This window comes from Doryrhamphus excisus, linkage group LG18, assembly GCF_037039965.1.
Source record: "Doryrhamphus excisus strain RoL-2023G ecotype Guam linkage group LG18, RoL_Dexc_Guam_v1.1, whole genome shotgun sequence".
NCBI lineage: Eukaryota > Metazoa > Chordata > Actinopteri > Syngnathiformes > Syngnathidae > Doryrhamphus > Doryrhamphus excisus.
The window spans coordinates 18,209,288-18,235,612 of NC_136374.1; the positions used below are offsets into that span (position 1 = coordinate 18,209,288).

The 26,325-nt window shown below is 44.5% G+C and overlaps 2 protein-coding genes across 6 annotated transcripts; one reads left to right on the forward strand and one right to left on the reverse strand.

The window, feature by feature from the left end:
* The first annotated feature begins 577 nt into the window (after window positions 1-577).
* Window positions 578-20,645, forward strand: LOC131106129 (lysyl oxidase homolog 2A). 2 transcript variants are annotated; one of them, XM_058054924.2, is made up of 14 exons: window positions 580-795; window positions 2,592-2,881; window positions 3,588-3,763; window positions 11,105-11,313; window positions 13,141-13,357; window positions 13,549-13,732; window positions 15,452-15,603; window positions 15,679-15,846; window positions 17,521-17,686; window positions 17,795-18,035; window positions 18,105-18,220; window positions 19,021-19,157; window positions 19,242-19,353; window positions 19,593-20,645. In XM_058054924.2, the coding sequence occupies exons 2-14, from the start codon at window positions 2,599-2,601 to the stop codon at window positions 19,661-19,663; spliced, it is 2,232 nt and encodes a 743-aa protein (XP_057910907.2). In that variant the 5' UTR covers window positions 580-795; window positions 2,592-2,598; the 3' UTR covers window positions 19,664-20,645. The 2 variants fall into 2 exon arrangements, with proteins under 2 accessions (XP_078654695.1, XP_057910907.2); XM_078798569.1 differs by having other exon boundaries at window positions 578-795; window positions 15,452-15,846.
* Window positions 20,310-25,895, reverse strand: r3hcc1 (R3H domain and coiled-coil containing 1). 4 transcript variants are annotated; one of them, XM_058054927.2, is made up of 7 exons: window positions 25,534-25,895; window positions 24,861-24,998; window positions 23,031-23,445; window positions 22,787-22,962; window positions 22,637-22,707; window positions 21,173-21,230; window positions 20,310-21,055 (listed from the first exon to the last, which is right to left on the reverse strand). In XM_058054927.2, exons 1-6 carry the CDS (start codon window positions 25,563-25,565, stop codon window positions 21,214-21,216), a joined length of 849 nt encoding a protein of 282 aa, XP_057910910.2. In that variant the 5' UTR covers window positions 25,566-25,895; the 3' UTR covers window positions 20,310-21,055; window positions 21,173-21,213. The 4 variants fall into 4 exon arrangements, with proteins under 4 accessions (XP_057910910.2, XP_057910908.2, XP_078654698.1 ...); XM_058054925.2 differs by having other exon boundaries at window positions 21,173-21,268; XM_078798572.1 differs by lacking the exon at window positions 21,173-21,230.
* Between the last annotated feature and the right edge of the window lie 430 nt (window positions 25,896-26,325).

A 26,325-nucleotide genomic window follows, 5' to 3' on the forward strand; every position in this document is an offset into this window, starting at 1 on the left:
AATACGGAGTTATTCCAACAAGTGAAAGAAAAACTCGGGGAAGTCGGTATCACGTGATGTTGATGTTTACGTTTTACTGGGCATGCCCTATTGACTATTCTGGTTGATTTTCACGGCGCATGTAGACAAGAGATTGGAATATTCCTTTCTATGGATACCATTGTTTCCCGAAAGGTGATTCGGAAAGAGAAAAAGTGACGATGTAAAAACATGGCTACTGTGGAGTGTCTGTGGTGTAAAGACCGGCAGAGCAATGTAATGTTGGTCCGTGTGGCAACACCATAGACTTATTGATGCACGTGTGAGGTTGTGGTGACATTTTGGAACATTTTTGGTTAGTGGTGTGCCACAAGATTTTTCCAATGTAAAAAACGTGCCGTGGCTCAAAAAAGGTTGAAAAACACTGAACTAGAGGCTCCAGTCTCCATATGTTAGTAAAAATAACATAACGTAACAGAAGATAATAGAAGAATTGTTCTGAAGCAACAAACCGTCAAAACCCCAGTCCTCCATTTTTGGTGCAAAGAATGTGAAGTAGAGTTCGGCTTCCTGTGATGGATTGAGGTCTTGCTGATGTTTTTGTAACCGAGGTGCTTGGGCCGATGGGGGCGTGGTCAGGATGCTGAGGCCGCCGCTGATTGGCTGCTGTGAGCGAGCGGAACGGGACCGAGGGGAGCTGCAAGAAGGGCCAGCTAAAGCAGAACAAGGAGCAAAGAACTAAAGTTTAACACCTCAGGCTCTGACACGGCTTGAACATATTAAAGCTCAGGGAAGGAGTCGACTTCGTCTGGAAAAGTAAGTGTTAGTTTTCTTTGAATATTTGAAGTTTGAGAGTATGATATGTCTCACGTGCAGCGTCCAACGGAATCATAAAGTTTCCTTTTCTCGTCGAGTCCCTTCTATGAAGTTATTGTACACAACTCAGCACAACTGGTATGTAAACACAATCTAGTACCGTGGGACAGGTTTTGCTTGTTGTCTTTATGCTAATATTTTCACCTTGGGTCAGATAGAGATCGTGCACGTGGGCAGATTAGGCTAATGAGTTTCAGGAATGGGCGTGTCCTCATTGACGTGTTTTTTTAGCGCTAGACTTACAACAATCTAATGAGATGTAGTACAACACCGGTGTATCAAAACTCTGCCTTTACTGAGATAGTAATGGCACATAATGCTGAATTTTGGGTGTCGCTGGCTGAGGGATTCATTTAGCATATGTTCATCACTTTCCTTCTGTTGACCTCCTCGTGCATCTACACGAGGTCAACCTAATGTAAACATCCTGTATCACGGTCAGTGCAAATTACACCCCCAATTATCCACACGTGTCATGAGGTAGTGCCTAATGAGCCCGAAATGAAGTAATGCCATGTCTCCCTACTGTGTGTGTGTGTGTGTGTGTGTGTGTGTGTGTGTGTGTGTGCGTGTGCGTGTGATTGTGTGTGCGTGTGTGTCTAGTATGGAGGGTGGGAGGGAGGGGCTTTCTTTGTAATTGTTTTTCTTTTTAATTGTGGTAATTGTTTTCAATTCTGTAAAGCACTTTGTGTTGCATGTCCTTCTACAAATAAAGTTGATTTGATTTGAAAAATACTGCATGCCAGTAGTGAGCTTTGCTCCTTTCCTCGTGTTGAACTTCCAAGCAGATGTTTAATCCCGAGGAAGTATCATGATTTACTGGATGCTCCCCAGGGTACGTTCTCATGCATGCTCCCACTGAGGTTTGTTAGCTGGTTGCTATGACGTCAGCCCTAAAAGCAAACCCCCTTTGGCTCGTAAGCGGCGTGGAGGTCTCCCTCCCACTTTCACTGCCTCCCATTTCTCTCTCAAGTCCTGGAACATTCCCCCCAGTGGGCATTTGGGTTCCTCCATTGACCCTTTCATGCTTGGTCGTGAAATATGGAGGTAGAGTCAGCCTGCGGGCGTTGTTGAGGTATATGAGAGGGGCGGGACTTTTCCTGCAGAAGCCAACATTTGCTCCCTATTAGGCTGCCACGGAGAAAGAGATGATTCCTTTCACTCTCACATAATAGCTCATCTGTACGTTGCTGTTTGGCAGCCATCTTTCTTTTTCTTGATATCTTGAAATGATATCTGGCAGGGATTCTCCTGGTGGTGTTCAAACTCTTCGCACACCACACGTTGCCTTCACTTTCATCGGTTTCATCCCTGCTGTTAACTACTTGGTCCAGGAAAAACCTATTCCAGCATCCAACCCAGTGGAACGCCGGAAGTTGAATGCTGTGGAGTCGTTTGGCAGCAGAGAAGCAGACCTCCGCCAAGAGCCGTAGTTGCCCCCATATTGGATTTACCCCCAATTAATAAGCCCACATTTTTCATATTTTGTAGAACCTGTTGTGCTCTGACCAGCTTTTGTGGCGTGATATGCACAAATGCTAAAAATGCTCCGATCTCACATAGTCAAAACAATTCCTGGATCCAGAAAAGTGCTCCTCTCAAAATGGAATGTATTTTTGGAGTAAAATGGAACAGATTAGGCATTTCCACATTTCTGGTCCACCATTTTCCCGCAACAAAGGCTGTTTAACCTGTACTCGTGTCTGTTGATTGAAACCACTGCTTTTTTCCTTCAGCTGCATCATGCTGACCCCAGCAAAGACCCAGGTCCTCCTTTGCACCCTGCTGTGCACATGGCTGCTGTGCAATGGCCAAATGGAGTCCAGCACGCCATCCGTACAGCTACGTCTGGCTGGAGAGAAACGTAAAAAACATGAGGGACGAGTGGAAGTTCTCTACCAAGGCCAGTGGGGCACCGTCTGTGACGATGACTTCTCCATCTACACCGCCCAGGTGGTGTGCAGACAGCTCGGCTTTGTGGATGCTGAGTCGTGGTCACCTTCAGCCAAGTATGGCAGAGGAGAAGGTAAGATCATTTCATGTCACCTTGACTTAATATTAGGCTTAGGCTTAGGCTTTTAGGCCAGCTCCAAAGGATGAAACATGAGGCTGCATTTTTAGTCTTTTACTTCCATAAGTCTCAGCAGTGACGTAACACTTCCCTTGTGACCCACTTATTGCACTGCTTTCCACACTGGAGGACCACTGGGACCTGGCCATCACCGCTGACCATGTGATTTAGGGTGGTGGGGGAGTCCTGCTTCTCTTTCTCCTTCTGCTTCTCCTTCTCCTTCTGCTTCTCCTTCTGCTTCTCCGTCTCAGTCTCCGTCTCCGTCTCCGTCTCCGTCTCCGTCTCTGTCTCCACCATCCTCTGACCAACGTGTAGTCACTTTTTTGGCATGAGCAGGATGTCTCTAAGAAGAATGTTGGCTGTCACAGTGACCAGCAGCCTGGCAGTTTCCATGGTTACCGGTCATGTGGGTGACTGGTCAGGTGATTGTAAGGCCTGAACACATCTGTACGGCATGTGAGTCAGTGGGAATTTGGAACTTGTGTGTGAAAGAAGAGAGTCACTTCTGGTCCAAAAGGTTGTAGAGTTCATAGATTGCTCCATCATTCCCATTGAGAGGCTTTGATTGATCAATGCTGGAGGGCTTCCATGCTTTCATCGCTTCATCTTTTACACAGCCTACGCAGTCTGACTGCAACATTGTTGCTTACGTCCAATGCAGGTCCTATTTGGTTGGACAATCTGGACTGCAGCGGCAGAGAGAAGAGCCTCGCCCAGTGCCGATCCAACGGCTTTGGCGTGACAGACTGCAAACATTCAGAAGATGTCGGGGTGGTGTGCGCCCAGCAGCGCATTCCAGGCTTCAAGTACATCCGGACCCAGGCCAACAGTGAGGAGGTAGGATCCCGCAGAGAGTCACGTGACACAAGCCGGAAAAGGAGATAAATACTTGTGGTTATACGGTGATCAATCTCACTTGCTGTGCATAAACACCAGCGGGACATCAGTTGACTGTGGAATAAACACGCAGCTTGAAGCCAAAAAAGGTTGAGCTGCACACCGTAAAGCCTCACACGTGCAGAGGGACCATGTGACCCAGATAGAAAAGCAGGTTTTATTATTAGGCTTGTTCTTAGCTATTAATATTATTGGAGTAAAGTCCTCCTGCGTGCCATGTCTTGGCGCTGCTGCGTCACCAAGTCACGTGACGGCGCGCCACCAAGTCACGTGTCACTTTGATAGAATAGATAAGGCAAGGTAACGCTACATACATGCCTCATAAAGACAAAGGATGTACTGTATGAACGTCCATCACATTTCCAGTGTGATACCTAGCTTGAGAAATGAAAAGGAGCAGCGGCATGGAAGTGGAGTCGCATTGCTGCAGAGATTCACTCAGCATTCTAGCTGGAGAAATATTGAAAGCATTCAGGAAATAAATCTCAGTTAACAAGACGCGTATTCATCCACCAGCCCTCCAGCGAGTCTAGTGTTTACGGTTCAAAAATATATTTTGGAATGGATTTATGGGAGCTCGTTCATAACCGTAGCACAACTGGAGGACCACCTGTAAATATGTGAGACACAAACCCCCTTGTGTCATTTTGCACGTGCGGGTCATATTTCCTGCACGAGTGAAGTAATGGCTTTGTCAGGTCGGATGCCTGCCCTTGCCCAAGGTCACCCCCTTGAAACTGTTGGACAGGCTTCCTACTCTGTGAGCAGAGGAACATCATCTGGCTGCAGGCAACACCCCCGAACCAGACGGAAAGAAAATGTCTGAAAACGCTGTGACGCAGGGAGTTCCCACTGAAACCAGACCGATAGAGATGACGCAATGAATGATGATGCAACACTTTTGGTAGGAGATGGCCGGCGATCGAACGCCTTGTCCAGACATTGGTTGTGGAGACATTGGTTGTGGAGACATTTGTTGTTCAGACATTCATTATCGAGATATTCATTATTGAAACATTCATTGTGGAGACATTCGTTGTGGAGACATTCGTTGTGGAGACATTCGTTGTGGAAACATTCGTTGTGGAGACATTCGTTGTGGAAACATTCGTTGTGGAGACATTCATTATCGAGATATTCATTATTGAAACATTGGTTGTGGAGACATTGGTTGTGGAGACATTGGTTGTGGAGACATTGGTTGTGGAGACATTGGTTGTGGAGACATTGGTTGTGGAGACATTGGTTGTGGAGACATTCATTGTCCAGACATTCGTTGTCCAGACATTCATTATCGAGATATTCATTATCGAAACATTGGTTGTGGAGACATTGGTTGTTAGGGTTAGGGTGTTCAATCCCTGTCTCCAAATGCAACAGTTGGAACTTTATGGTGTGTGCGGTTATCAGGCCCAGGTGAGACATCGGACGAAGGGGCGTATTTAAAAGCTAACTAATGCTACCAGTGGCTGTAATGACCTCATTTTTACAAGGGTGTATTTGTGTAGCACCCTCTGGTTCCTTATTTGTTGTGTGTTTGCTGTCCCAGGGGTGTTGCTGTAGTTTGGTCCCCCGCCCTGTAAATATTTCCTCAGCCTGGGTGAGGTCTTTCAAGTGGAAGGAGAAAGGAATGGGAGAAGGTGCAGCTCTCCCTTTTTCGCCCATACTGAACCATTGGTCAGCAACAGGTAGCGATGTTCCTTGGGTGTGTTTATTCGCTACATGAATGGGTATTTTGTGCTCCGTCTGGAAAGTGGACGCAATGTGTGTACATTGAAGTTAAACCAGAGGTCAACACTAACAGAGAGACTTACACTTGCTGGTGGTTTCATTAGCTACTCCTCCAACATCCAAAGTCGTCCAGTACAAGTCTAAAAGTCTAAAAGTCTACTCTGTTTTAACTGACATCAGTGCAAATTGTCATTACTGTAGATTACAAGTTAACTACAATAATACACCATCTATACACTTTCTATACTGCTTATTCAGTTCACAGCATGCTGGAGCCTATCCCAGCTGATTTAGGACAGGGAAATATCGTTACTCCACCCAATGAGGGTCAGGGGAGGCTTTTGAGTCCATTAACATTTCATTCAATAAAAATGATTGATTTTGCCGATTTCCCCATCAAATATAAGGCAGAAACATTGTTTTAACCAAAGTGTATACGTCGCTTTTGGGGGGGGGGGGGGGGGGGTTGGGGCTGTGAGCAACCTGGATTAACACTGAGGAAAAAAAACCAACAACTTGGGAGTCAGTGCCTCACCAGCAATGAACTTCACCATCAGCGCTACTGTTTGCTAGCTAGCAGGATTAGCCACTCCAGTGATTTCCATGAAACTGGGATACGTGGGTTGTACTTAGTAGGGCTGCTTTTGCATCCATGTCAGTGTTGGTAAGCAGACAATGACTTGCTCACCACGTGTGACCTCTACCTCTACCACATGATGCAACGATATTAAAACAGCGGCAAACTCGGCATTTACCACAAATAACCTTCATTGGCGCCATGAGTGGAACCAGACCAGCTCGACTAAAGTAGACAACACTGACATAGTTGACTTATTTTTTCTCTGACATTTCTGACATTTAATCACAGGAGTGTTGGTACTGCTTATTTTCAGTACCTTGTTGTCAGTAGCAGTAAGTATGTTTTAGGGACATGTGCTGACGATTCAATCAAAGTTGCTCATTTCCAGATTTGGATGAGCTCATCCTCTGATAAGATGTGATCTTCTGGAATGGTTGGGGGAAAAAACAACAAAGCAGCTGCAGTTCCTCACCGTCGGACATGCAATGTTGTCACCCCGCCCAAACCTCATCCACAACCAACATGAAGACATCACAAGCCCGTTGAAAGCGGGGTTGAAGGCCGCCTTTCTTTGCACGTCTAAAAAGGTTAAAGGTTGCAGTGGTGTCCGCTTTCAAGAATTCCCGCTCTTTCATTCGCTGTGATTTCAAAAAAAAAAAAAAAAAAGAAACCTGAGTCTCAGCTTGAGTGCCTCCAACAATCCAACGTATGTGAGGGCTCGTTAGGGGGAAAAGCTTGATTCCTGTCATGGTTCCTTCTCATGGATTGCCATGCAGACGGATCCAGCACATGTTCCACAGATGTTCCCCCATCGTGGCCTCGCCTTTTAGGGAACCCAGAGTCATGCATACCTGCACTTTATGATTTGTTGTGCACATATCAAAGGTGTTATTAGCCTGACAGAGAACTGTTATCATGTTATTATGTAATGAAGTTCTACATGCTATTTAATCCCGGTCACGGTCAAGGCTTGTAAATGATGTGCTTCAAATCTGGTTTAGAAGTATCGGCCATTGAAGGAAACTGCATCACAGCTGCTGTTGTGTCCTTTTCATTGTTGTTATGCTCGTGATATTGTGTACACGAACGCACCAGTCAAACAAGCTGGGGCCCAGTCAGGCAGTAAACCGGGCAGCACAGATGTGAAAGTCACAGTGTTGGATGATATTGATTCACCGTGTTTAAGTAAGGTGGGGGGACCGGCAAGTGAGGGGGAGTACAGGCGGGTGAGGTGTGTGTGTGTGTGTGTGTGCGTGTGTGTGTGGTGGGAGTCACGTGTGGATAAACGTGAGGTATGGCCTGGTGGGGCTGAGTAAAGTGGAAGAAATGCACAGTAGTGGAAGTATTAGTCAGACACCGGCTAGACCACGGTCTCATGTTCTCACATCGACATGCCGGGCAGTCTGGGGGGTGCGGGGTGGGGGGTGAGTGGGAGCAGTTACAATAATACGTCTGCTCGGTGGTTTGGAAACATTTCATTAACGCCGTCATAGAGCACTACTGACTGGCTCCAAATCAAGAAAATAAGGCTTTTGGGAATGAAGGCTTCGCTACACGTCAGTAAGTTAGCAGAGTCGGTGACATTGCTGATGATATCCAGCATCATAACTTCTATTGAGCTCATATTGTATATATTGCTGACTGTGCTTTCATTCTTTATGACATAATCACATATTCTTTGCGGAGTCTTGCATGTCAAACGAGAACCTCACTTGTGCAAACTGAAATGCCACATTCTGATTGGATACTTTAGAAGTCTTCTGATACTCCATAACAGTATATGACATGTGATATCAGTACTACATGGTTGGGTGCACATTCCAATACTGGAAACTAAAGCTATCACAATACTGTTTACTGTGCTCCAGCCATTTAAATACTGTAAATATTATTTCTTCTTTTTGTTTTATGGTTCAAGTTTTAAATGTGACCCAGGTTCAGTTCCACCCTCGGCCATCTCTGTGTGGAGTTTGCATGTTCTCCCCGTGCATGCGTGGCTTTTCTCCAGGTACTCCGCTTTCCTCCCCCATTCCAAAAACATGCTAGGTTAATTGCCCCCCCCCCCAAATTGTCCATAGTTTTGAATGTGGGTGGGAATGGTTGTTTGTCCATATGTTCCCTGGGATTGGCTGGCCCCCAGTCCAAGGTGGACCCCGCCTCTAGCCCCAAGACAGCTGGGATAGGCTCCAGCACCGCCGCCACCCTGGTGAGGATAAGCGGTAGAAAAGAATGAATGCTGTCACCAAACGGAGAGACTGAGAACTATTACGTGTGGTAGTGAGCAGTTTGTAGACACGCATGGCAACATGGCTGCCTCATGTACTTTCCTGGAGAGAGAGTACTAAAAGACAGTAGCATTGGTGCCAATGCATCCACACGGCCAGTACCGAAAGCGGGGCTTCTGCCAAACAGGATTAGGCTGAGTTTATGTCTGCTCTGGTCTTTTCAGGGGGAAACGCCTGAACTGAATCCAGCTGTGGTTATCTGTCCTGCTCTCTTCCTCTCTCTACTTTTATGGTTCAGACAAGCGGTTTCCTTCCTCCGAGCCAAAATTAACACCGGGAGAACCCGTCTCTGTGAACTTCATGCTCAACTTGCACGTTTTGGCCAAGATTTTAGTCCTCACACGCAGCTGAATACCACATATTGTTTTGGGGTTATATGACTCATTATCCTGCATGTTATACAATTGTTTTGCTTTGTCCTCTGTTTTCATAGTTGACTGTGGTAATACTGTCTTCAACTCTGAGACACCCCCAAAACACGTTTTTCAGGTAAACCAAAGCTTTGAACAGCTCTTAGCTTGAAGCAGTCTGGTGTAAACAATCGTCATATCTTGTTGTTGACAACAACAGCCTGCATGGGAATAAAAAGTTCAGAAGGACCATATGTCTTATAGCCTGCCTCCAAGTGACCGCGGTCCAGAGGCTAATGAGCAGGAACGGTGATGGTAGTAAAAGCCAAATTACGTGTTTTTCTCAACAAGATGAAAGAATCTCTTATAAAAGCAGGAGCGCCAAACCTTTTCCCGTTCAATCCGTTAAAATAGTACACAGGATGTGAACAAAATGTGAATGAGGAAAGGCAAGCAAATGGAATACTGTAAGTGTCAGCATATAAAAGTCATGTAGCCAATGAATTATCCAAAATATACACAGAGAAGGGGGGGGATTAGGTAAAGCTACTCTTTTGTAGACACGTAGAATTGTGCAAATGCCACGGCGTGATGTTCCTTAATCTACCTGAAAGAAATGAACAACACCAAATACCAAGTACCAAATACCTAAAGCGACTTTGACATAATAAGGCAACTCCTGTCCACTCATTTTTATTGAGAAATATGACCGTGACGTCAGTCAGTCTTGAAGTGAAATGGTCTCCACGCCAACGCGAAGCAAAACGTGTACACAGGTGATGAGCGTCTGTGGCCTCCAACACCGGTGAGCGACGCGCTCACGTACAGGCGATGTACGAGTCTCCCACGGTTTTGGTTGGCTGTCAGATTTGGAGGGGAATTTTATGGCATTGAAGTATTTCTTGCTTGTATCAGAGATAAACTTACCTGGTGCGTTTATTCTGACATGACAAGTAATACAGAATACCATCCTGTCTACTCCTTTGTCTGTCAAACTCGCCGTGATTGGTTCTCGTCTGGGCGACGCCCATGAACGCCATTGATTGCACTGCAAGCCAGCATGTGCACGAAGACGTGCACAAAGTTTGTGCGTTGATTGGCTGGACCGAGACTCGTGCTAGCCACCCTGTTGCCCAGCTTCCACGTCACCTCCTGTGTGTGGAGCCCATGAAGCATCCCCTGTGGATGTCTGACACTTTGGGGATGCAGGCGTAGCATCTTGGCACTAACGTTGGGTTTTATGCTTCCTGTCATGAAATAGAAGTGGAAGAAGCTTATTTTGGAACAAAAGCTTGTTGATGTGTGTGTAGCTCACTCAGTTTTGGACAAGTATTGATCATCAAAGCATGCCTATTGATCATTAAAGCCTGCCCGTCCCAAAGCAGAACCCCAATGTGGTTTACGATGACAGGCTCCCTGATCCCGTCTTCACCTTTTAACCTGGAGCTCAAATGGAAAACCAGGAAAAGCGAGTGGTTTTGCCCACTCATACCGCAGCAGTGGAGTCAGGGGTCCTTGTTGAAATTGTCTGGCTGAATTGGCCCCTCCTGTTGGCAGATCTGTAACGTTTAGACTTGGAGCCTTGGAATTCCTACAGGCTGACGCCATCTCAGGAAACCACCTTGTGGGCAAACAGTTCATATTTCTGGGAGATATGCCAGATTGGAGGTTCTTTTTAAGTCAGACTGGCTCACATTTAGTCAGATCAGCTAAAAAGTCTCCCCCCACCTCACAGACGGGCTGCCACCCCAGTGCAGTGCTTGGCTGAAAGGAGGAGATGGAGGAGGAACAATGGCGCTGTTATTATCTTTTTGTTTTCCCTTATAGGTTGGGAGGTCAAAGGTCGCAGGATTTAGCAGTGTTCAGGAGGACACGTGATACTCATCCCGCAACTGGCCCTGCCACTCCTTTTGGTTACCCATAGACCACCCGCAGACAGCTCACCCGGTCAATCGGAATCAGCGACTTGAATTCCAAAGACATTTCATGAAACGACCTCTGCTTCATGGGAAATAGCCTGTTGCGTTCTTTGCTAATTGTATGTACGTTTTAGGAAGGATTGCAGTGCAAGATCAGGCTTAAAGCCCGACTATAAGATTGTGGTGCTATTTGGCCAAGTTCACTGCTTTAATAAAATTTAATAAAAGAAAAAATATATGGCTTTGCTGCACATATTGAAGGATTGACTGTTCAATGTACATCTGCAACTGTAAAAAAACATAAACACCACGTACTTTTTATGCAAAGAAGATTTTGATCTGGTTCACTTGACGAGCTGTAGATGAGCAAAAGCCTCAAAACCCTAACCCTAATCTCACATGACTCCGTCCATCAGGGTTTGCCTGTACATGTGGAGGACGTACGCATCAGGGCCACGTACTCTCACAGGAAAAGGATTCCCATCACCGAGGGCTTCTTGGAAGTGAAAGATGGAGGCAAGTGGAGGCAGATCTGCAACGAGGACTGGACGGAAATGAACAGCAGGGTCATCTGTGGCATGTACGGCTTCCCTGGGGAGAAGCGCTTCAATAGCAGGCCTTACAAGTGAGTCGTGCTGTTTATGTGTAATATAAACGTTTAGCTGATCGGGGCTTGGATGTGGAACATATATGACATATACCTCATATACCGTATGTTCATGTCAACTACATTTCCTGGGTTGGTTGCATAACTTAACCCTTCAATCACCTTCCTCACTGAGATAACGCAGACCCGAGTCTGGAGATTCTTGACACCAAGCCAAAAACAAATTCTAGCGGATGAAGGCTGCCCAAGCACGTTGGGAAAGACTTTCTGGTGGGTGCCTTCGTCGCCGCTGCCTTTCAGCTGAAATGGTCAACGTGCCAATATGTCAACTAGTGACAGGTCAATGTACTCTTTTCTGACACATGTCTCTTATCATTTGGATTGTTGATGTTCAAAAGAACGTTACCCAATATAGCAGACATGAATAAATATCTCATATATATATTATATTATATTATATATAATATTGAAATAATTCAATAATAATAAGTAAAGTTAAGGCTTAAATAAGACTTGTGCTTGTGTGTGTTGCTGTAAATGTGTTCCCTAGGGGAGCGCGTGGCTAACAGGAAGTGATGTTGGGGGTTGTCTGTGGAGTCTCATGTTGCCGTGGGTTACGCTCGCAACAGCAGCCTGTGTTTTTGTTGGGGATTATTGCGCCTGTTGTGAGATAAGGAACGCCAGTCGTTCCAGCAATCAAGTCTGGATCAGCCAGCCTCAGAAATGCTTTGGAAGTTGAAGGTGCGGATCCCTGTTTGTCATGGAAGTGAAAGACCACTTTCCCCCAGTGTTTTCCAAGAAGCAGCCACCCAACAAAGTATTCCCATCAACAAAAGTGTAACAAACAGACTGAATGTGACAAAAAACTAATTTCTTCAACCAACTCAAAGGCGCATTCTGCTGCAAGCTAAAAATGTACTTTGAGGTCAGCCGCTGTTGGTTCGCTTTAAGATGAGGACTTCCTGTGGACCGTCGGGTCATGGGAATGTTATGCTGCTTTCACACTACTCCTTTTGTGCTACTCAGGATTGACAAATAGTCACTGTTGTCCACACGCTGTTGTTGTTTCAGGAAATCTGTAACAAGTATATTTTCTCAACCAGTTTAGCCGTTGACACTGTTGGTGCCGTGCATGCTGAGTTGCACGCCTGTGTTGATGGAATTCCTTTGTTATGCTAAGCTCCAATACAAACACCTCGCTTTTGGACGTTATGTCATGTTCCCGCTCACCATGTACGCCATACATTATACTATACATATACTACACAAGTCATTGCTTTTCTGCTTCTGTTTGATTATCAGTCCTTTCAGGAATGCTGCGCCATTCTATAGGCTGTGTTACATAACCACTTTAGGATTCAAGTCCACTCTACAGGTTTTTACATGAGCTCATACCTCAGCTTCACTCACAAAAATCACATACTGTATTTGTGGGGAAAATTACCGTAAATGTTTACACATTGTACATCTGCACATGTCTAAGATGCAATCAACTATGAGCCAAAAACTCTCCACAAGTACTGTAGTACTGTAGTACTGCAGTACTGTAGTACTGTAGTACTGTAGTACTGCAGTACTGCAGTACTGTAGTACTGTAGTAGTATACTGAGTAATGACCCCCTGCGATTTCCTCACTGACCCACAGGTGGCAGTATTTGAAGAATTGTAGTTGGTTAGGATAGGCGAGCCCCCCCAGGTTAGAACTTGGCCATCAATTAGTCCCAATGCTGAATGAGCTGCACGGTTCAAAGTTTAGGGGAAAAGTAGAGGCTTTTATGCTGGAATTGATGGTATTTTGCCGTAGAGTACTTTATGATTAATGTACAGTGTACATTTCACTTCCAGATTACTGGCCAAGCGCCGAAAGAAGAACTTCTGGGGTTTCTCTGTCAACTGCACCGGCAACGAGGCCGACCTGTCTGACTGCAAACTGGGAAAGGAGCTGGAGTTGAAGGGCAATAACACCTGTGGGCAAGGCATGCCTGTAGTGGTCAGCTGTGTTCCCGGACGAACCTTTGCCCCCAGCCTCAGTGCCGGCTACAGGAAGGCGTACAGGCTGGAGGTCGGTGTCAGCATCGTCTCTACAACTGGCATCACCGAGTTTGCATCATCAATTCATTGTGCATAGGCCCATGAAGATGAATAGGAAATGATTATGAAGTAGACTGTACTGCTGTACGCGCTTTCTATCCATGTATTTATTTCCACGTCTTTCTCTGTTCCCCGTTTCATTCTCATGGACCAACTTCTTAGCAACCCCTGGTCCGATTAAAAGGAGGAGCCATGATAGGGGAGGGTCGAGTGGAGGTGCTGAGGAACGGGGAGTGGGGCACGGTGTGCGATGACAACTGGAACATTCAAGCGGCGACGGTGGTTTGTCGGGAGCTGGGCTTCGGCAGCGCCAAGGAGGCCATGACTGGCGCCAGCATGGGACAAGGTAGATACCGCCATTCAAGTGAGTTTCTGTCAGCAGCTGCCCGCTTTAGCCCAAATGCAAGCGGACCGTAACGCCAAACGCTTAGCCCCTTGATCTGTTTCAAAAGTCATTGGGTTATCCTGGAGCCCTTGCACTAACCTTACACAAAGATTGTGTAAATACATATAAATAAATAAGTATATATATATAGAACCGGATTCCGGCTGTGAAAATGGCACATTTGGATGAAAAACTAAAATGTCCACCTGTTTTTGTCAGATCTCAGTCGGTCTAGACCTTCAATCAGCATAAAAAGCTGCAAGCCAAACACACAAAAGGCCCAAGCAAGCAAGTGCACGGACGATGGACGATGCATTATTACGTTCAAAAGCCTGACTCTATGAAATGCAATATACTAGCGTGAAACTATCACGTTTGCTGGAACAGTCTTCCCCCGCATGTCCTCAGGAGATCTGGAGTCGAGCGTACAAAATGTTCCAGCACAGGAAAAACAGCTGTTAAGGCTTCCAGATGAGGAATTCCTTTCATGAGTGGACCACTGCATCCAAAAGGGAACCACACACAGACTCGGAATAGATGATGATGTTTGTTTTTGGAAATCAGTGACTGCGAAGACTTCAAAAAATAAAAGGATTTCCAGATTCCACACTGAATGAGTATATGTCATCACGCCCTAAATATAATTAAACATCATTTTCATCAACATAATTGCTAAAAGCTTCATAACTCATTGTTTAATTATTCTTATTTATTAGTTTTGTTTATTTAGCATTATATAGTAAGTTGACCTTACTCAGTGTCATCTTACAAAAAATGCTAAATTCATCACATAGTAACTTAACACCCCAAAGATAGGTAGAAAATATGCAATACGAGTTTCAAGTAAAAAATATCAGTTTTTACATTTTCCCTTAATGAATTGTGCCTGAGCAATAATGGCTAAGTAAGTAACGGTATATTATGCTATACCACATGCTATGCTATCTTTGCCATCATCATAGCCATGTGAGCACACGTTAGAACATCTGGAACATCTGCTGTACTGCTTCATGGATGGACTACGCTGAGTGCTTGACATGATATGACTTTTATTCATAAAAAACAAAAGTATGGAACTAAATATTTTGGAATGTCAATGTCATGGGATGTCATTTGAGGGAATTTAATAACTAACAACAGAAGCTTGTTTTTGATTTATTTCTTCCGCTGGTGAGCACTTTTCTGGCTCTCTTTTTAGAACACACATCACTGAGGACGTTGCTCATGCATGGTGGGAAGACGTGAACATGTTATTATGGCTCCACCCGAAAATAACTATCTTCTTTATAGTCCTTATGGTCCTTGTAGTCCTTGTAGTCCTTCTGGTCCTTGTAGTCCTTATGGTCCTTGTAGTCCTTATGGTCCTTATGGTCCTTATGGTCCTTATAGTCCTTATAGTCTAGTATAAGACTATAGAGTCCTTTTGTCCACTTTGTCATTGTGCCCTAAAGAGTTAGCAGCAAGTCTGGATCCGGCTAATTGTTGGCTTCCATCCGGCCAGGCTGCTCCTGTTTAGTTGTAGAAGACGCACTACTGGCCTCCGTTTCTCTCTGCTGTTGCGTTCCACTTTCCAGTCGAGCTATTCCAATGGTTCTGCGATTATGGACACGATGTCAACTGTCTCCTGTGCCATGTTGAAGAACAATGAGGGTAACGTGCTTCATGCGTTTGCCTGTGCAGGCATCGGGCCTGTCCACATGAACCAAGTGGAGTGCTCCGGCTTCGAGAAGTCTCTGACCGAGTGCCTCTTCAACCGTCACGCTCTGGGCTGCAGCCATGACGAAGACGCGGCTGTCAGGTGTAACGTTCCCGCCATGGGCTTTAAAAACAGAGTGAGTCGCTCTTCCTGCACGATGATCACCATCAGCTATTTATTTTCTCCTGACGCGTGTCTGTCATCGACACAGCTTCGACTGTCTGGTGGCCGCAACCCCTTTGAAGGTCGTGTGGAGGTTCTTGCAGACAGGAACGGCTCTCTTGTGTGGGGCGCGGTGTGCAGTGACAGCTGGGGGACCATGGAGGCCATGGTGGTCTGCAGACAGCTGGGCTTGGGCTTTGCCAGCCACGCCTTCCAGGTGACGCTCCCTTCTCTTCTTCTTCCCAACGCCTGACCTGACTTCCACTGAGCAACAGCGGCCTCTACTGACACAAACCGGAATACAAACTGAACTCCTCTTTCAATGCCAGTCTTGTTCTGGCTCAACTTCCATGTTGTTCGCTAGTGCGCTTCCTTCCAGGTAGCCTCGCTTCCTAATTACTCTAATCACCTCCCTAAATGCCAGACCATCAATGGCTGGATTAGCATCAACATCTCTGGTGATGCTCGTCACTTTTGACTCTGATGTACTACGGCATGTACTACGGCATGTACTACGGCATGTACTACAGCATGTACTACAGCATGACACCACCAGCATGTACTACAGCATGTACTACAGCATGACACCACCAGCATATGTATACTACAGCATGTACTACAGCATGTACTACAGCATGTACTACAGCATGTACTACAGCATGATGGAATAAATCCCACCAAGCTCCAGCTTAACTCCTTAACTGACATGCAAAAGGAGATCTTTCTTTTCCATCAGACCTTCTGTCTTATAACACCCCCCCCCCCCATCAGTCATCTCGGAAAGTCTGACTTGTTGAAGGAGGTTTCCATGCGGTCTCGTAAAGAGGCTGAGTCCATGTGGTCTCGTAAAGCGGCTGAGTCGGGGCTTTGGGGACAACATGTGTCGTGTACTTTGTGATTAGCGTTGCCTCATAGCAAGAGGAGTCATTTATCAGTGACATGATTCTCTTTCCAAATGTTTCCAAATGTTTCCACATATGAATCACGTGCCCCCCCCCTCCCCTGTGGAGGTATATGCACAAAATGGTCCTATCTGACAATGTTGAAGAATCCTTTAAAAGAAGTCCTGGATCCAGATGTGATCCTGATCACCCCCATTGAATCAGTTCCAAAGTATTAATACCCTTTTTCACCGATCTCAGTACTTTTTTACTCAATCTCAGTATCACAATGGCTTTCCCACTTTCTCTTGTGCGTTTACCACTTTATTTACATAAATTTCCCACTTTTTTTCTTGTACTTTTCCTACAGGTTTTTCGTAATATTTGCAACTTTTTCTCATAAATTTATGACTTTTTTCTTGTACGTTTATGACTTGTTCTCATACATGTACAACTTCATTTTCATAAATTTACGACTTTATTCTCATACATGTACAACTTCATTTTCATAAATTTACGACTTTATTCTCATACATGTACAACTTCATTTTCATAAATGTACGACTTTATTCTCATACATGTACAACTTCATTTTCATAAATTTACGACTTTATTCTCATACATGTACAACTTCATTTTCATAAATTTACGACTTTATTCTCATACATGTACAACTTCATTTTCATAAATTTACGACTTTATTCCCATAAATGTACAACTTTTTCTCGTTCATTTCTAACTTTTTCCTCGTACATTTCCCACGGGGTTCTCGTGAATGTTGCACATTTCCGACTTTTTTCTTGTACATTTTATTGAAAGAACTTTTGAGCCGCCTCGGTGACCTCGGGCTGAACGAAAGTAAAAGTTGAATGACGCGCAGCGTAGGCTAACCACTTGTGCTAGCACGGCGAGTATGAATCCTATCGATGGCTACCACAGTTCCTTGAAGGAGGTTTATGTATTGCAGTTTTTTGATGTCTGTTTTCTCTTCTTCTACTGCACGTGATCAGGAAACCTGGTACTGGCAAGGCGATGCTACAGCTGATAACGTTGTGATGAGTGGGGTGAGATGTTCCGGAACGGAGCTGTCCCTGGATCAGTGTCTGCATCATGGGAAGCATACGGAATGTCCTAAAGGAGGAGGCCGCTTTGCTGCTGGGGTCTCCTGCACTCTAAGTAAGGGGGGGGGGCTGATCAGTCAATAATAGTTCTGGATGATTAGCGGAATATCTATATCTTACAAGGTTCCCAAACTCGGATGTTTCGATGCTCTGTCTCACGCAGCGGCCCCCGACCTGGTCCTGAATGCCCAAGCAGTGGAGCAGACCACCTATCTGGAGGACAGACCCATGTACGCCCTCCAGTGTGCCCAGGAGGAGAAGTGTCTGTCCAGCAGCGCGGACAACGCCGACCAGAACGCCTACCGCCGTCTGCTCCGCTTCTCCTCCCAGATCCACAATAACGGCCAGTCGGACTTCAGGCCGCGGGCCGGACATCAGTCCTGGGTGTGGCATGAGTGCCACAGGTGAGACCGCGTCATTTGTGACCCCCGGGTCGCTTTGTTTTCCTTGACAGCGTTTCTTCTTGCGTGCAGACACTTCCACAGCATGGAGGTGTTCACCCACTACGACTTGATGAATGGGAACGGCTCCAAAGTGGCAGAGGGTCACAAAGCCAGCTTCTGTCTGGAGGACACTTATTGCGATGAAGGTAAAGCCGTGGCACGCCGTACCTACAATGTACCCTACATGCTGTACTACATGCTGTACTTCATACTGTATACTGGTACTTCATGGACTTGTGGGATTCATGAAATCTAACACCACCTTTACAGACTTCAACCTCGTCTGGGGTGCCGCTTTTATCGTCCTGATCTTATCCTATATGACTTCCTTCACGACAATAAAGTCTCCAAATCTCGTAAACTCATGACAATAACTTCTCAATATCTCAACTCTATGACTATTTTTGTAATATTGCAGTCTCAAAATCTCTAATTAGTGTAGTGCTCTTTTTCTTCTTGTATATCTAACAACGGGTTCCTCGTAAAATTATAACTTTTTTTCTTTCATTTTCTTACATCTTACGACTTTATTCTCATAAATTCACAACTTTTTTCTCCTAAATTTTCGCCTTTTTGTAAATTTACGACTTTATGTTCATAAATTTACAACTTTCTTTCTTACATCTTACGTCTTTATGTTCATAAATGTATAACTTTTTCCTCGTAAATGTACGACTTTTTTCTGTTACATTTATGGGGGGTTTCCCATAAATGTACATCTTTTTTTCTCATAATTTAAATATTTTGTTCTAGTAAATTGACAACTTTCTTCTGATAAATGTCCAACTCCACGGTACACACATATGAAGTTTACACGTTTAAATGCATTCAGGTGATGGTTCAATGTACACAGAGTTCTAGTTATATATAGTTAATAATAATAAGGTAATAAAGTGAATATTCAGTGATGAGGACGATGTTCTGTTTTGGGTCTCAATGCCGACAGGCATCCAGAAGCGATACGAGTGTGCCAACTTCGGAGCCCAGGGCATCACCGTGGGCTGCTGGGACACCTACAGGCATGACATTGACTGCCAGTGGATCGACATCACTGATGTTCCGCCCGGTGACTACATCCTCCAGGTAGAACAACAAGATCTAGAGGAGCTTACGTAGTCCGCCGGTGGGACAGAAAAAAACTGCTGCGGATGTTTGATGCTCTTCCAGGTTGTGATCAACCCCAATTACGAGGTTGCGGAGTCCGACTACTCCAACAACATCATGAAGTGCCGCACCCGCTACGACGGCAATCGCGTATGGACATACAACTGTCATATAGGTAAGAAGTCAATGCAAGGAATGAGGTCATAACATTTGTATGTTCCAAAGATTCCATCTGATCATCTGCGCATATTCAGTGAATGTTCCTTATACTTGGCTTTTATTGACAAGCTCCGCCCATCCTTTTGGGTTGGAGTGTGCCTCAAATTGCTGTAGTCCAGGATCCAGGGCCCTGTGCCCCAACAAAGCACCCTCCACGCTGCACGTTGCTCATGTTTGATTCCCCGGCATTCACAGGCGGATCACGGAGCTCAGAAACAGAAGAAACATTTCCTGGACTGCTGACCAATCAGCTGTCACACAGGTAGAACCTGGATGGGCGACACAGATGGGATGGACGCACGGTCGGACAGACATTACCCAACCACTATCGAAGAAGGAGGGACACGGGAACCAGAACCAAAGTGGCACAGTGAACAGTAGCCATGTTTGAACGACTACATTTACAACTGGTCCATTCACTAAAACCTTTTCTGATTGAATGGAGACATGGAATGATGGCGTTTTCATCTGATCTGAGGGAGACACGGTGCAGGGGAATGTGGAAGGGATGATTGAGCAACAGCTAGTCTCCGTGCTTTTCACAGCTAATGATTGCCCTGCACAAGTGAATGTGACCATCTATAAACTGCTATTTTCCATGTTGATGTACTGTCTGCATGGACAAAACTGGCAATACTTTTACAAACTCACTGTGAGGAAAATGTATCCGCCACATCCAGCATAGCTTTGTTGAAATGTGCCTTTTTTTTGGACACGGTGCTTTTTCATAAATACGTCAGGGAACGTTTCAGCAAATGTTTTTGTGCATGAAATGTGCCAACAGTTGCATTAGAAGAAGAAACGGAAAACCAAGGTGCTACCTACAAGTACGAATGACTTTCAGTATGAATCAGCCATTCCTCCAGCATTTTCAACACCAAATACTTGAGCTGACCTTTTATTTATTGCCGTTTATATTTTCACTTCATCTGCCCGGCGTGCATGAACCCCTCAGCTATCTTTGTCACCATGTTGGATTGTGTTAAATTATTGCTGTCAGGGACTCTGATGCCTCAAATGTGTGTGAAACGTTTGGGTTGTTTTGTAAATTACTTATTTCTATGTGGCAAATTCCCTTCATTTTATAAGGGAGTCAGTCGCTTGTTGCCTGACAGATTTGTGTACATTTTATTGTCATATGAGGAAAAAATGCATGATGTTTTCTGTAATAAAGGTAGACGGTGAAAGCACAACATGTTATTTTTAATAACTCACTTGATGGCTTCTCAACATGAGCGCACGCTTGTAAACTTGGCATTCTGTAAAAACAACAGGCGTATAAAGAAAGGCAAACATATATAGAAATATACTCATTGAAAACAAACTCTGTAGAGTTATTAGTGAGTTCCATGTTCATGTTCTAGTCCAACACTAAATGATGCTTGGACCGAAGCATCTTGCTTTTGAAGTCATGGTGTCATACGATGTGCCAGGCGGGCATATTCAACCCGCAGACAAAGTAACAAAAAATATCTTGTTCGAATGAGCATTGAACTGCTAATTTGATGTTCTAGAAATGTCTTTGCCACATTGCTCATGTTCATCCTGTCAGCAGCTGTGGCCACGCCCTCGTCCCTTCAGGCCCAAGGCTCGGCCCACCATCCGCCTGGCAACAGCGCTGTCTGTCTTGGGGCGGTCCTTCACAGGCTGCATGAACTCTGGAAGCCACACAAACAGCAGTCGAGTCACTTGCTATGATGATGCTACGTGATGCTACGTGATGCTACGTGATGCTACGTGATGCTACATCCGCTCAACAAGAAGCATCTTCCAACCTGCCCTTCTGATGACCTTGCCTATGGCCTTTTTACTGCCTTCAGCCAGTGCTCGCGCCTTCAACAGAGGATGGCAGATTGAGAGGGCTGTCAGTGCTAAACACACAAAAAACATTTTTAGCATTTTCACTTCATTGTACTGCAGTTAGTACAGTGACTGCAATAGTTCAATAGTTTGGTAAGTAACACTAAGTGGCAATAAGTTGGTCTGGCAGTGGGCCCTTTTTGGGTGTCCTATTCCAACAAGGTAGCTTTCATACTCCCAACTTTCCACTGCACTCATAAAGTCCAATTTGTTTTATTAAATAAATAATAATAAGGGTAATTTGCAATAAAAGAAGCAATAGTTCTTTTTTCAGGCATTTTTAGGATGTCTTTACTTTTAAAAGGCAATATTTCCTAAAAACAATTTATTAGTCCTTCATATTTGGTTTGAAAATCAACAATAGACATTGTTTTATGTTTATTAATTCTTTATGTGCCAGTCAGTTGGCGAGGGTGACTACAACAACATCATTAGGGCCACATTAAAAAAATCTAAAACTTCAAGTCATAAATTTATGTGACAAAAAGTCTTACATTTCATTCTCATAACTTTTTCCCACATATTTATAACTTTTGTCCTGTAAATGTGCAACTTTGTTTGTCATACATTTTTGTGAAAAAATGTCATACATTTACAAAAATTTAGTCGTTAAGTTTATGAGGGGAAAAAAGTGTAAATTGAATCAAGAAGAAAAGAATCAAGTTAAAGAAAAAAAATTACATGAAAAACATCATAAATATACATGCAAATACATCATAATTTACAAGATTAAAGTTGTAAACTTCTGAGAAAAAGTTGTCCAGTTATGTGAAAAAAGTCCTACATTTACGAGAAGAAAGTTGGAAATCTACGAGAAAATGAGTTGGAAATTTGTGTGACTAAAGACAATAAGTCAGTTTATGAAAATAAAGTCATACAGTTACATGAAAAAAGTTGTACTTTTATAAGAAAAATAGTACCAAATGTATAGAAAACAGGCATACAATTACGAGAGGAAAAAAGGAGATAATAAAATTTTCAAGTAAAAATGTAAATTTTTAAGTGAAATAAAGTTGTACATTTACAGGAATCAAGTAATACGTTTAGGAGGATAAAGTTGCACACTTAGGAGAAAAAAATGCCCTAAATTTAGAAGAATAAAATGATACATTTCTGAGAAAAGAAGTTGTAAGTTTAAGATTTCTGTGAGAAGAAGTTTACAAAAATGAAGTTGTTACATTTAGGTAGGCGTCACGGTGTCATATATTTAGGATTTTTTCACACAGATGATTAGTATTTTTCGAATGTGTCCCTAATACTCCGTGGCAAACAAGTAAGTAGGACAATAATGCCCATGACGAAAAGGTAATAACTCCACAGTGATCCCAACCAAGCGCTGTCCCAAGTTTGGGAATGACCGCTGCTGACGTAAAGCTCACCCGCCGCCTCGGTGGAGAAGACGCCCAGAGCGTGTGTGTCGTCCACCCAGGTGATCTTCATTCCCCCATGACTAATGAGACACGGGAAGTGGAGCTTTACGAGGCGTGGTTATCAAGCACATGAGAAGACGTGGATGAGGCGTGTCCCACCTGCACTCGGTGAAAGCGTCCAGGAGGTCGTCTGTTTTCAGCATAGCTGGGAAGTCGTAGATCTCAATGACGTGGCGAAAGCGGTCAGGGTTGATGAGCACATTTTCATATGTGGAGTAGTCATTGTGCACGTGCGTCACTGAGAAGGTTGCCCCCCTTTTCAGGTGTTCCTTGATCTGAGGGGCGCATGCAGAACAACGTGAGCGTGGGAAGGGCGAGCAAAAGCATGAAGGCGTACGCTGACCTCTTCAGTCAGGTCACGTGTGGCCGTGTCACCCTTGGCATCCTCCTGTAGGCTCATGTCACTCAGACCAGAAAGAGTGCTCTCCCATTGGAGATGTTGGCCTCCAGGTTCACTAGAAGTCAAGTCAGCTTCCTCCCGGCTCAAGGGCTCATCTCCAGGGCCGCCATCCACCGCATGTTGGAGGTCCAGTGACAACTCCTCTGTGGTCTCAGCTGAAGAACATGAGTTTGATGGACAGCCGGAGCCTGAATGCGGCGACTCTTGATGCGAGTTTGGTAGGCGTGGTCTCTCCCGAGCAGATTTGGGGATGTAAAGCGCCTTGTCCGGCCTCTTGGGGGCTCTGCTTCGTGTTGAAGATGGAGGCTGAGCCGGCGAGTTGCTCTGCCCGTCATTTTCTTCTTCCTGTATCCTGCCTCTACAAAACAAAGCATACGCTATAAATCATTCCTGAAAATGATGATGATCACATGCTGGATCATCTCTGAGCAAACACAATAAAGGTTTATTGCATGGTTATCTGACGCTTTACTGATAAATGATTGCATGGTTTATTGCACAGTTAATGTACAGGATTGTTTTGGGAGTGATGGAGTCTGACAGCTGTAGACTTCTCCCTCACACACTTTGGATGTCATGCTGTCACTAGGCTGCACGGTGTAGAGTGGGAAGCACGCAGGCCACGCAGCTAGGAGACCCAAGTTCAATTCCACCCTCGGCCATCTCTGTGTGGAGTTTGCATGTTCTCCCCGTGCATGCGTGGGTTTACTTCGGTTTCCCCCCCCCATTCCAAAAACATGCTAGGTTAATTGCCCCCCCCCCCCAAATTGTCCATAGGTATGAATGTGGGTGTGAATGGTTGTTTGTCTATATGTGCCCTGGGAATGGCTGGCCACCAGTCCTGGGTGGACAGCTGGGATAGGCTCCAGCACCCCCGCGACCCTGGTGAGGATAAGCGGTACAAAATGAATGAATGAATGAATGAATGCTGTCACTAGTGGAGCTCCTTAGTGCTCCTCTTGCCCAACTCCTCCACCTGGTGGAGCATTGTGGGTAGATTGAGGGCGCTATGAAGGAGCAGCTGGGGTGAGATAGCAGGCTTGTTTTTTGTTGCTTTTACTTTTCTGGCCCTCGGACACAACACTATGATGCTCTGTCAAGCCCAGCAGGATTTTTTTTTTCATTTTTCTCAAGCTGCTGTGACTCCCCTGAATGCCTGACTGCTAGACACAAGACACGAGACGAGACACAAGATTGGGCCTACGAGACCAGACAAGAGTACAAGAACTTACTTTTAAGAAGTACAATGAAAGTACAATGAAAAAAGAAATATGACAATATATTATAGTACTCATTTAATTTGTACTACGTTACACTCTTCCGCACTCTGTGTGTATGCTAGCGGCCCCGCCTCCACCCACAATGTAAAAATTGACCTCAAAAGTCATTTTCAAACGAATTTTTCAACATATTTACTTTTTATATTTTTGTCAGGTTGTTAGATAAAAATCGATTGATTGATTCTGAAATGCTCCAGATGATGTTGTAGTGGAGACGTTATCTTTATAGGCAGTTTATGTAATGCTCAAAAAGTTAGTCGTACAAATGTAACTTAGGAGTATCAGCGCCATCCACCCCACCGAAGGCCCGGGTACCAAGTGCACCGCCTGCCACTGGTAAAAACTGAGAAACCAAACTATTTGGGGAACCCTAATGCATGTAGAATGAAGACTGAGCAGCAATACGTGTTGGATCGCACAATGATCACGTCAGTGGGTGCGAGGCGTTTGTAGCGTTTTAGACCGATGGCCATACAGTGTGTATGACTTGTACCTGAGCTGCAAGGGGCAAACCACCACTCGACGCCCCCAGGTGTCCCCAACGGAGAAGGTGGTGAGCTCCGGCAGATCCTCGACGGTCCTGTGGATCAGGTATCGTAGTCTGCTGGGTAGAGGGGGGAACAGGAGGACACTGGGGGGGCACAGAGGAAGAAGGGGTCCATACTTGAGTGAATTTAGGAAAGTCATCAACTGCTATTAATTAGTTTGTTATTATTCAAACGCAAATAGCGACCCAGTACAAATGACAGTAACAAATGAGTCCAAAGTATTTGATCCCTTGCTGATTTTGTTGGTTTGCCCACGAACAAAGTTCAACAAAGATCAGTCTATTATTTAGCAACTTTACAATGTTTTGGTAGCCCATTCCAGATTTGGGCAGGTCAACAATCCTGTCTCGGAGGTCCTGAGAAAGGTCTTTGGTCTTTGAGTTTTTTATGGATTTTCTTTCTGATATTTTGTCTCTCCGTGTTAGAATACATCTACCATTAAAAGTCTTTATTGGTGGGCAAACCAACAAAATCAGCAAGGGACATGTGCATTCTAATTATGAAGCATGCATATCCTTGCTTGTTTCTGTATTTTTGTCACACACATTTTGTCAAAATATGACAAACCCGCCATATCTTTAGTTCAGCTCTCTATAGAATATAATATCAGACACTTGCCTCTTGGGGCTGCTCTTCTGGTATGTTTCCATCTCATCCAAGACCTGGTGCACGAATTCATTCTCCTCCTTCGGGAGATAAACTCCATCGAAGCAGGGAAACGCCAGGATGAAGCTAAAGTAACTGGTGGCTAAAAGCTAAGCTAAATGACAGTATAGCTGCCTCGTGACGTGAGCTAACAAAAACGAAAGACGTGTTATTTTAATTTTACAGCAAATGGCTTCGACACATTAAAATGTTGGATTCATATTACAAGTTACTAAGTTTACACAAGTTGAATATGCCGCAGAAGTACACTTTTGTTCAACACATTTGCCGGATGAAATATTTACTTGCGTTTGTCCTGCATTTACGGTACGGGTACCGAGAGAGGTCAATACTCAAAAGGCGATTCGCCCTTTGACCGATGATGATACTTGTTAATTAAACGCCACTGCATTTCAAACACAAAAATATAATATTTACATGTACATGTTAATGTACCATACATGGACACAATTTAGTTCAAATTGCTATGTGTCATTGCAAAAAAAACACACTTCAGTTGGCATCTCAACTACTTGAGTACAAGCCATAGTGTTAATTTAAACCAGGGTTGCATATTGAAACATCAAGGGGCCACTTTAATTTTTGTAAAAAGGAAAATACATGTACATTTAAATAGAAACCACTGTTATATTAGTATCAACTCAGTATATCTTTAAATGATCCCTTTTTGCTCTATTTTCTACATTATTTTAACCTCCAGTGGGCCAAAAAAGGGCCCCCATGCCACACTTTGGATATCCCTGA